This window comes from Apodemus sylvaticus, chromosome 6 (genome assembly GCF_947179515.1).
Source record: "Apodemus sylvaticus chromosome 6, mApoSyl1.1, whole genome shotgun sequence".
Classification (NCBI taxonomy): domain Eukaryota; kingdom Metazoa; phylum Chordata; class Mammalia; order Rodentia; family Muridae; genus Apodemus; species Apodemus sylvaticus.
The window spans coordinates 60,931,007-60,943,347 of record NC_067477.1 but is presented as its reverse complement, the minus strand read 5'-3'; the positions used below and the strand labels follow the sequence as shown (position 1 = coordinate 60,943,347).

General features: G+C 34.4%; 1 protein-coding gene across 1 annotated transcript; it reads left to right on the top strand.

The window, feature by feature from the left end:
* The first annotated feature begins 625 nt into the window (after positions 1-625).
* Positions 626-11,374, top strand: Lrfn5 (leucine rich repeat and fibronectin type III domain containing 5). The gene is made up of 3 exons (XM_052186729.1): positions 626-2,010; positions 4,488-5,200; positions 11,256-11,374. Exons 1-3 carry the CDS (start codon positions 626-628, stop codon positions 11,372-11,374), a joined length of 2,217 nt encoding a protein of 738 aa, XP_052042689.1.
* The last annotated feature ends 967 nt before the right edge of the window (positions 11,375-12,341 follow it).

Genomic DNA, 12,341 nt, shown 5'->3' with positions numbered 1-12,341 from the left:
TTGTGTAAAATTTCATATATGTATATATGAAGCACATATATATACTTTCAAGAATAAGATAAAGCTTTTGGAGCCAGATTGTGAGAGTTCAGCAGTATCTCGATCAACTATTAGTTACAAACAATTCCAACAGCTAACATTCCAATGCTACTTCTGTAGCTGTTAAGTGAGTAAATATGGTCACCCTCTTTTGAACTCCCTTGGTTAAAAAGAATTGTCTTAAATCATATTTCTTTTTCTTTTCTGAAATCCTAACTTTCTAATCCCAGGCACCAAATTTCTAGTGTGTGTGTGTGTATGTGTGTATTTAAGTTTCTTGTGGTACCTTGGACATATTTTAGAGTGGCTCTTAGTATCATTACTACAGAATGATAGTAATCCTTTTCTAATTTCTTTCAATTAATATTACACCCTGTGAACCTGTGAAGAGTTATATCATTTTTCCTTAGGGTGCACCATAGATACTAGAGAACTTATATTAATACTCATTTGATATATAAACCAATACTACTATTTCTGTATTGCTATTTATAAAAAATATTCTAGTGCAGATATGAAATATATAGTAATTGTATTTTAAACTCTCCTTTATATCTTTTTTGCAGGCTCTTAATCCTGATCTACAATGGAAAAATTCCTTTTTTACCTGTTTCTCATTGGCATAGCTGTGCGAGCTCAGATTTGTCCAAAGCGTTGTGTCTGTCAGATTTTGTCTCCCAATCTTGCAACCCTTTGTGCCAAGAAAGGGCTTCTATTTGTTCCACCAAACATTGACAGAAGAACTGTGGAGCTACGGCTGGCAGACAATTTTGTTACAAATATCAAAAGGAAAGATTTTGCCAATATGACCAGCTTGGTGGACCTGACTCTATCCAGGAATACAATAAGTTTTATTACACCCCATGCTTTTGCTGATCTACGAAATTTGAGAGCATTGCATTTGAATAGCAACAGATTGACTAAAATTACAAATGATATGTTCAGTGGGCTTTCCAATCTCCACCATTTGATATTGAACAACAATCAGCTGACTTTAATTTCTTCCACAGCATTCGACGATGTTTTTGCCCTTGAGGAGCTGGACCTGTCCTATAATAATCTAGAGACGATTCCTTGGGATGCTGTAGAGAAGATGGTGAGCTTGCACACCCTTAGTCTGGATCATAACATGATTGACAACATTCCTAAGGGAACTTTCTCCCATTTGCACAAGATGACTCGGCTAGATGTAACGTCAAATAAACTGCAAAAGCTGCCTCCTGACCCTCTCTTTCAACGAGCACAGGTGCTGGCCACCTCAGGAATCATAAGCCCATCGACTTTTGCATTGAGTTTTGGCGGAAACCCCTTGCACTGCAATTGTGAGCTGCTGTGGCTGAGGCGATTGTCGAGAGAAGATGACCTTGAGACATGCGCTTCTCCTGCACTTTTAACTGGTCGTTATTTTTGGTCAATTCCTGAGGAAGAGTTTTTGTGTGAGCCTCCGCTAATCACTCGTCATACACATGAGATGAGAGTCTTGGAGGGTCAAAGGGCAACACTGAGGTGCAAAGCTAGAGGAGACCCTGAACCTGCCATTCATTGGATTTCTCCTGAAGGGAAGCTGATTTCAAATGCAACAAGATCTCTGGTGTATGATAATGGAACACTTGACATCCTTATAACAACTGTAAAAGATACAGGAGCTTTTACCTGTATTGCTTCCAATCCAGCAGGAGAAGCAACACAAACCGTGGATCTTCACATAATTAAACTCCCTCACCTACTAAACAGCACCAATCATATCCATGAGCCTGATCCTGGTTCTTCAGATATCTCCACATCCACTAAGTCAGGTTCGAATGCTAGCAGTAGTAATGGTGATACAAAAATGAGTCAAGATAAAATTGTGGTGGCAGAAGCAACTTCGTCAACAGCATTACTTAAATTTAATTTTCAAAGAAATATTCCTGGAATCCGTATGTTTCAAATCCAGTACAATGGTACTTATGATGACACGCTTGTTTACAGGTAAGAAAAATTCAACCATCATGGATATTTGCTGACCATTATAGTGCAGGATGTGTAAAGCACTATTACTTTGTATTGTTTCTAAACTGATGCTGCTGCTATACTGTGCTGTAAATGTAGCAATCCAACCTTATAGTGGATAATGTAATATTTGAAGTGATAAGTATATATGGGAAAGACATTTGAATGGCATTGTTTTCAAATAGTACACATTTATATATAATACTATGATTTTTTTAACCTCATATGAGGGATGTGACTATCATACAAGACAGATATACTTTAAATTTCAAAAACATACCAGAATTTACACATACACATGAGTGTTCTTTCCTTCAAGGAAGTCACGTTGGGAGGCTATCCCATTACCCCAAAGATGCAGCCATTGCTCAAAGCAGTTTTGGAGTTATCTTTAGAACCTTCGGCATACTATTTTGAATATCCTCAGTGGTGGCAAATCTTCGTCTTTGAGGGTGAGTTTCAATTTTGGAAACAAGCCTTTTGGAGTCAAGTCTTGTGAATAAGGTGGGTGACCAAACGGGTATTGCCACTTTTGGGTGAAAATTAGGATTTAACTATAAAGTAATGAGACTGATTCTTTGAGTGATTGAGTTATGTGCGTGTATGATGTTTTATGTGCATGGGTTCTTAAGATACTTCCAAAGAGGCTGAACATCATATTTTGAGCAGTTAAAGTATCCCTGGAGTTATGTATGCAACTGCTGGGACAGGAGAGTAATGGAGAATTGCATCTGCTAATGAATTTCTGGTATGTTTTTCTGAAGTTCAGCCTCATTGATTTATTGTCACATCTTGTCCAATTTTCAGTTGGAAATTCATAATTTTTATTCCATATAATTTTACACATGACATATTATTATTACCCCTAGGAAATGATGTAAAGTCACAGTTCTGAAAAAATATAACCTTTTAGGTCAGTTTAGTTCTTATATACAGAAGCTAAATTATCTTTCATTCACATATGGAAATGAGATTAATTTCTTAAAATAAATGTAGACTAGTGAAAAAATGAAAAAAAAATATCTTAGCTAGATATGTAATCAATCCTGGACCAGGTTCTACCTGATTGAGTTTTAATTTCCTAATCTTTAAAAAGAGAACAATTAGGCTAATTAGGTTTCCAATATCCCTCTCATCAGTAAATGGTTGTAGTAGCACACTATGACATATGAGTATTAGAAACATGTGGTTTACTCCTGTCTTGCAGACTCTCCACACTCTTCACAGATGATATTCACTTGCTGGTCAATGAGAGATGCTGGCCTCAACATACTCTCCTGTATCATCCATACATTATAAGGGTTAACTCTGTGATAAGCCACATTTTAATGGCCAAATCCCAAAGAAATAATCCTTTGTAGTTCTGAGAACCTTGCTTAATTCCTGACCATAGTGGTTATTATCTTTAAAACATCAATATCCATTCAATTCAATTTTATAAAGTTTATATATTGATATCCAACATTACAATATACTCACTCACTGATTGGCAGATTTGATTTTGGTTATGAATGCATGCTCTTGTAAATGTCCTGGTGCATTCAGAGCACACTGTGCATTTTGTGTCCCATTTTAGTTTGAAATATTTTTAATTCATTTTCAGGAAAAATTATAGTCCCACTGTATACTTCCAAAATAATTATACTTTATAAATTGTGTTTGGTTACATCCTAGAAAAAAATAGCAATAAATAGGAATACAGAAAAGATCATTTCTGTGGAATGGATCTAGAAATTTCTCTAAACTTAAAAAAAAAAGTGTCTTGATGGAGATTCTCACCTGCGTATGTTGGTTTGGTGAATTCTTACTCTTACCAAGTGCTTTGTGTCCTGGTGATTGCTCACACATGCACACTACATTCATTAAAGCATACTGGTAATGAAGGCAGAAGAAATACAATGTCTGTAAATCAAATCTGTTCATCCTTGTAACAGTAAAAGTTATTAAAGATAGCCTTAGCAGGTTCCATTCCAGAGCAGCTTATTACTGATTTGAAAGGCAAATGCTCTGCATCACACTTCCATTCTGGTTGCTAATGTGATTGTCAGTGTTTTCTCTCTCTTCAAATTGCCTTTCAGCCCGAGAGGTGTTGTAAGTGCTAAATGGATTTGTTTAGTAGTCAGATAATGTCACAGTCACACCTTTCGAAAGCAATTTGTCATAAATGATTTTTTAGCAATGGCTTTTATTAGGAGTTCTGCTTTGCCAAGCATTGTAATTAGTAAGCTTGTCAAGGCATGGTGCAGGCACCATTAATATAATGTGAACTGTAACAATGAGCTCTCGGCTATTCTAACTTGGTAAATATAAGATCAGTTCACATCTCCATATTTCAGATGTGCTGTAAATGTGCTTATCTTAATGAGTATTGAAGGAGACAGAACTAAAGCCATAATGACTTTGTGTATAAGTGTTGTTTCATGGTTAATACTAACACCTAGTCCATTGCCCCACAGAATGATACCTCCTACGAGCAAAACATTTCTTGTCAATAATCTGGCTTCTGGAACTATGTATGACTTGTGTGTCCTGGCCATATACGATGACGGCATCACTTCCCTCACTGCCACAAGAGTCGTGGGTTGCATCCAGTTTACTACGGAACAGGATTATGTCCGTTGCCACTTTATGCAGTCCCAGTTTTTGGGTGGCACCATGATTATTATCATTGGTGGAATCATTGTTGCATCTGTGTTGGTTTTCATTATCATATTAATGATCCGGTATAAGGTTTGTAACAATAATGGGCAACACAAGGTCACCAAGGTCAGCAACGTTTATTCTCAGACTAACGGGGCTCAGATGCAAGGCTGCAGTGTCGCGCTGCCCCAGTCCATGTCTAAACAAGCCATGGGCCACGAAGAGAATGTCCAGTGCTGTAAAGTTGCCAGTGACAATGCGATCCAGTCTTCAGAAACATGTTCGAGTCAGGACTCTACTACCACTACCTCTGCTTTGCCTCCTACCTGGACTTCAAGTGCACCGGTGTCTCAAAAGCAGAAAAGAAAGACTAGCACGAAGCCAAGTGCTGAGCCGCAGAGTGAAGCTGTCACAAATGTTGAGTCCCAAAACACTAACAGAAACAACTCAACTGCCTTGCAGTTAGCTAGCTGCCCTTCTGATTCTATTACAGAGGGGCCCACATCTCAAAGAGCACATACCAAGCCAAGTAAGTTTCTCACTGCGCCTGCTGAGGGAGCTACAGCCAGGCCCAGGTCCTGCCTCAGTGGAGGTTTAAAGGACTCTTTTCACTATGGTAATTCACAGAAGTCTTGGGAGCTGTCTGTTAAGAGAAGCGTATCTATGAATGAAATGTGGACTCAACCCTGCGTTTATGATGTTTGCTATGGAAAAGGAACTGTTTTAAATGTGGAGTGCATATAAGAAACCTTTGTGTAATCTATTTTTTTCCATTTGAAAGATCACAGCGAAAATTCACACAGAAAATTGAAATTTGAAATTCTTCTCTTGAGTCTGAGACTTTCACTTCAAGATTTTAGAAATTTTCTAAGAGATAAGAATATAGTACCTTCATATGCATGCACAAATAAAATGGCCAACTTGGGAGAGCAAGAGACTGCAACATTGCCTTCTCTTTCCCTAAGGCTAATATACAAGCCTTGTGACAGCAAATCATATTTTAAAAAAAGCGAGGGGGGATCTCACAGGGCCAAGAGATTTCTCTGCCTGTAAAGGTGTCAAGCCTGCCTAGCCTGACCAGTTAGTGAATGGGAACCAACAGTGGAAAGAGAGGATGAACTTTCACAAATTGTCCTCTGACAGCCACGCTAGCCTCCCACCCATCTACACAAAATAAATATCAATTTCTTACATAAAATCCCATCACATAAAAATTAGATTATTGTAATTTAAATAGAAGTCTGCTTATAAATAATTGAAAAAGTTCAATGAAGGTACTATATTAATTTCAGTGGCAATTATGTTGAGAAACAAGGTAATGTTTTAATTTAGTATTCAAATTAAGTATTACCAGGAAAGCTAAAGTAAGTAACCTTCTAAAGAACAGTTTGGGTTCAGGTGCCAAAATTGGTTGAAGCTAGTTTTCTTTCATAATTCAGATTCTTCAAATAAAAAGAAGTTTATTTTATATCTATCACATATGTTAATCCCTAGAAGTATAAGGGTGATCACAATTATTCTGAGCACAACTGTTGAATTAATAAGTTTTACATTTTTTAAATAGAAGGTAAAGAATCAGAAAAAAATGTAAGCCTGCTTTTTCAAATAGGTGTTTGCTTTTATCACTAAGAAAATAAAAACTTCTAAAGGAGAACCAATCCAATTAACAAATGGTAAAAAATCATTGCTCATTAACCAATGACTTTTCTTTCTTTTCTGCTATAAATGTGCTTCTGAATACATTTTTTATAAAGTAAATGCATTTTTTAAAACAAAAGACTATGCTGAATGAAGTCATATGCACTATAGAGGGATACATTATGTTTATGAAATATGTAAAATTAGTTGTATGTTTCCTTGATAAAATATTCTTGGAGATTCATTGAAGTCATGATTCAAAGATATATACCTATATGGAGTTAATAAGCATTGTTCAAATTTTTTCTTTCTAATTTTACTTTCATTTTGCTGTGGGGCTATGTCTTAGTTAAAATCTTAGATCCTGGACTCAGCAAAGACAAGGTCCCACGATGGCCTCAAACCGACACTGTAGTTAAGAATACTTTCAAGGTCCACTTATACACATGATTCCCCTGCCCAGGTGGCGGCATTACAAATTTGAACCACCACATCTGCCTCAAAATGGTAGTGTAGTAACTCAAATCACTCACACATTACTTAAAGCTAAATTCAGATTCTCAAATAATTAGCTTCATTTTTACCTCTGTGTACATACAAAATAAGTCAACTAATTTAAATTTGGCAGAGGCCCATCTTATCATGTGCTTCCTCTTGATACTATTACATGAGCGGTCAGATTGAAGTGATCGAATATGACTTTAGCGCCAGTCTTTACACATTCTTAATAGTTTGTGGAGCAGGCTCACTTGTCCTTTCTAAATCCCATCCCTTCCTTGCTTCCTTTACAAGGATTTGCTTTTCATTGAACAAAGGCTAATCTTCCTATAGATAGCTCCTTAGAGACACCTGTGTGGTCATAGTTCATGAAAGCAAAGTGACTCTCCACACTGCTATGGTAACAATGCCTAATTTAACCTGTATTTTGAATTCACACTGATCAAACTATTTCTAAGGAAGTATGTAGTGGCAGCAGAATGTTAATCTTCCCATTCTGAAATTTGCCAATTTCTTACTACACTCTCGAATGGGCAAACGTTTTCTAGCCTTCACAAAGAGATGCTTATGGAGGACCAGAAGACCTGGAGATAAGAGTAGGCAACCCGGTTTGCCTGCTGGAAACTACTGAGAAACTCCAATCTTACAATAGCTTTGTTTTTTAAAATTGATTACCCTGTTTATGCATCTTCTGAAATATAGGTTGATAATATTTCATTTCCCACAGGCATTTGAAAATTCTTGATGTTGAACCATTTGATATTTGACTAATGTTATAAAAATAATTAATGTGTTTAGTATTTTTCATAAGACTTTTCATGCTTGGACCCTTGTCTCTTAAACATAAATATCTAAGCCTAGTTTAATTTTTGGGAAAGTTTATATTTCAAGAGATGAACAAAAATACTAGCATAATAAGAAAGTAATCTGGTGTTCATGTCTACTCATAAGATGCCATCATATGAGTGCAGTTTTGCTTATGGAGAATATTAATATTATTTTTATAATGTCTGATACAGAATGAATGCCTAGTTGACTGTCTGTATAAGTGGATAGATAAATGCATGAGTAGCTCTAGGGATAGAGGTATTATTATGGCAATCATACATTGTTGTGACTAATTAACAACATAATTATTGTGGTCCAGAAATTATGTTTCCACAGCAATCAGAAATTCCATGTTCTCCTTGTTTTTCATTTGCCATATAGTATAGTCCTTACCAAACCTGTCATATATGTGTGGTCTTCTTTATTGGTTTTTATTATAGGCAGAATGGGTATATCATTTTCATTTCCCATTCTTCATTATTTCACTTTAAATTTAGCCCTAGAACGTTATCAACTTGTTGTAAGCAAAAATCATGGAGTCTTTGTTACTAAAATAGATTTAAAAGTTTCTTACTCTGAATGTTCATATAAAACATGTATCCCTCTCTAAAATGCTTTGGTTCTTTTTGGATAATTGTTCTTTGATTTAGAAATTATATACAATAATTCATGTAGTGTTATAAAGGGGAAATACAGCCTTCAAAATTTTCTCAGTATTCTAAGAAATAGCATTTTGTTTTGATTATTATTAAATTAGGGCCCTCCATCTTGATTGATATATAAGTCTGTTCTATAAAATTGTGTAAATGTAGGATGTGGGAATCAGTAACCATGACAGTGTCTCATTTATTTTCTATAGAATACCCCCCCCCCAAATTAAAGGACTCAAAGAGGCCTCACTAGCTGATGCATTAAACCAACTGATTTTTACCTACTTCTAAGATATAGGTTGATAAAGTTTTAGAATATATTTTTGAAATATTCAATATTATCTAGTGTCACACAAATATATTCAGTAAACTATTTGCATTTTCTTTGAAATAATTTACTTTCAAAACTTTAATACAGCCCATTTTCCTCTTCACTTTTAAGAACTCATAAAGTGATTGCTGTCAATATAATTTCTTTGTTTTACTTGATTTAATTGCAGAAATGTCACTTTTACTTGAAATTAAACAAATAATCAGAAAATTCTAAATAATTATTTATTTCCTGTTTTCTAAATTTTAGTATTCCCTTTCTGCTTGTGATCAGATATAAAATTAAGAAAGTTTTCTTTAAATGCAAATCTTTAAATTCTTTGTCCACATAAGACACTGTCTTGTAAATGAAATTGTACATTTTTTTTTCAAAGAAGGACACAAACAAGAATTTCTTGTTTTCTTGGCCTTGGTGATTTACAAGTGCTGTTTATAATGCTAAGTGAGGCATAGACATTCAAGTCACACAGAGAGGATTATTTCTCTTCCTCTGACTGTTCACTGTCATGAAAGCAGCCCTTAGCATTGCATGCTTCTGTGTGAGCCTGGAATTCGTTTGGTGTAAAGACATCAGTAGAGCCACGGGTTGGATGGAAAAGTACAATAACTTTTCTTCTTAGTAACTAGCATTAATACTATAGTAATAATAATAATTATTATAATAAAAATAACACTTAAATACCTTTTGCTGCAAGTGGAAATGGCAGTGAATGTCTTTTATGGGCATGAAATATGTATTAAGGGCCCGGAGATAACGCTTAGTGCTTAAGTGAACTTGTTGTTGCAGAAGACCTGGTTTCAATTCCTAGTACCCAAATGTTGGCTTGTAACTTTCTGTAATTCCAGTTATGGAGGACTGGGAACCCAATGACTTCTTTAGTGTCCTGAATGCATATGTTACATATATCATTTCTCTCACATGTACACATATATACAAAAACAAAAAACAAAAATCACACATTTCTAAAAAGAAAAATATTATCAAAATTCATAAAAGAAAGAGAAAACTCATCAAAATCAACAAGGTTTTTATGTCACTTTTAAAGATCATTTTTTCAGAATAACCAAATTTTAGAGCCAAAAACTAAAAAAGTAAACAAGAAGTTCCCTTAGCCATGATGTCATAAGCACTATGAGTTTATGTTTCGTTTCACTGTTTTCCAGAGGAAATGACTGCTTTTAGCAGAACACAAATCTACACAAATGTTTCATTAATATGTTCCTGTGATTCAGCTACCTTAGCAATGTGGCTTCATTATAAGTGGAACAGAAATTACCAGTTTATAAATGGAAGTGTATTAAAGTATTAAATTACTTCATGGTAATAATATAAATGCATTTGAAATTTTATTAAAATTTATAACTGTTCATTATAACAAAATAAGTGGTGAGTAATTGTTATGGCTTTGTTCAGGTGTTTCAGTCCATATTAAATAGCTAAGGGAAATATTGAGTATATATGCATATTGTGTATTTTTACATATTTGTTTATAGATAGATATACTTCTATACACACACCGATTTCTAGAAGAAATTAGCTAAAATCATAAAATACAAATTGGTAAGTTTGCAGTTAGTTAAATATAATTAGGTTTCAAAGGACTATCAAAGAAATGTTCCCAAACTGTGTCTATTACTTTAAAGACAAGAGTCAAAATGCATACTTTCCAATATACATGAGTCATTTGAGATTTCTAGTTTTTTATATCCTCAGTTCATCGTTCTTCTTAAAATGGTGAACATTATGGTTATAAATCTTAATATATATATATTATGCAGTCAATATGATTTTGCTGCATATGATACAAGTAAATGAATACCAAAATATCAGAATTAATTTGAAATTATGAAATACAGCTTGACATAACCATAATCAAATTGCCCAACTATTTTTTCTCTGTGACATTTATGAAAATCCTAACCTGTAGGGTCTATTGTAAATTCAAATAATATTTATGCACAATGAATTTATATATAGAAATAAATTAATATTTCACATTTTTCCTAACATTTTATAAAATCTGGCAAATATTTTAAAGACCCTTAACCTTTCCTTTTTTAAATAGTTAATAGTATTTTCATATGAATACATTCTTCAAAAAAATGGAATATATAAACCAAGGTTGTATCATGATATTGAGAATTTATAGATAAATGGTATATATGGATGACAATTTATATAGGATCTTATTTGTTCTCTCTTACTTAGAAATAGATGACATAAGAGTATTTGTAGACTAGATATTAACTTATGGTTAATACTGTTTTTATATCTCTGTGGTAAATATGGATGAATTATTTTACCTAGTTAGAGCTTTGAAGATTCCATGGTTTAAATGGACAGCTCTCCAGTTGAAATGCTACTTCTGTTATGAATAGAAAAAGGAAATTGACAGTTTCCTTGAACTACATTGATTTAACATTAGCAGATATATATTAATAATATATATGTATATTGAAATTAAACTTATACTAGTAAATATATCAAATAGATTCAGAAAACTATAAAATAGCCAAGCTAATTGTTACTATACAAGTAACTGTTCAGTTTAGCAATAAAATGAGTAGGGTGGTAGGAGCTGATCTTAAAGAACAAAACAAGTAAAGAACTAATTATGACTTTGGTAATCTCCTTCCCAGATGCTTTGCTGACTAATGTTGACCAGAATGTCCAGGAAACACAGGTGAGAATCTTACTAACAGTTATTTACTTCAAAAATAACAGAGATTTGCTATTGCATGTATGCAAATTTTGCTGACACACTAGTGCCTTGAGATTGCCCATTAAATCAAGTGCCTAGCACTATAAACTGCTGTTTACTTGGGTTCAAAATGTGTCTGAACCAACTGCTGATGAACATAAATGTTGTTTGGATCAAAGGTAGTTTTAATTCTGCTATTACTCTGACCCTGGAGCAACTCTTGCAGTCATTACTGATTTAAATCATTTTTGCAACTCTTCTGTACCAACCGGTACCTTTGTATGCATATACTGACCCATGCTTGACACCTGTCTTTGTCAGGACATATTCAGCCATGCCTCTCATCCCTGTCCTACAGTCCTACTGTGGGTTGAGATAATACATTTTGCCTGGTTGAAAAAGATATTCCCTTACATTGCTATGTACAGTGAATGAAGTCACTTAAACGAAGGTCGCATGAGTCTCAGTGGAAGCTTTGTTTCTGTCAATTAATCATCTTGCGAGCTGATCCTTTTAAAAAAAATTCAAATAAGAATTTGATTCCTTCATTTTAATTGGATCAGAAAATGTGTTCCTAGAATAGAGTGACACTGAAGCAATCTGTCCAAACAGCTGGATGTTTCCGCCATTTGTTTGAGGTTTTAAATAGGGGAGAAATCTTCTGAAAATTTAAAAAAAAAACTTGAATGTTTTCAATATCAAAGGTATTTTAACCCCATATATATGTCTATGTCTGTCTATATCTGTGTTTATGTCTATGTCTGTGTCTATGTCTGTGTCTGTGTCTGTGTCTATGTCTGTGTCTATGTCTATGTCTGTGTCTGTGTCTGTGTCTATGTCTATGTCTATGTCTATGTCTATGTCTATGTCTATGTCTATGTCTATGTCTATGTCTATGTCTATGTCTATGTCTATGTCTATGGCTAAGGCTATGGCTATGTCTATGTCTATGGCTATGTCTATGGCTATGGCTATGGCTAAGGCTATGGCTATGGCTATGCTATATCTATGTCTGTGTCTATGT

What these genes read in the sequence shown, in the direction of transcription:
- Lrfn5 (XM_052186729.1), top strand. Translation starts at nt 626, where the DNA reads ATGGAAAAATTCCTTTTTTACCTGTTTCTCATTGGCATAGCTGTGCGA. An exon ending in GATGACACGCTTGTTTACAG is followed by an intron (nt 2,011 to 4,487) that starts GTAAGAAAAATT and finishes ATTGCCCCACAG; the next exon opens with AATGATACCTCCTACGAGCA. An exon ending in AAGAGCACATACCAAGCCAA is followed by an intron (nt 5,201 to 11,255) that starts GTAAGTTTCTCA and finishes TCTCCTTCCCAG; the next exon opens with ATGCTTTGCTGACTAATGTT.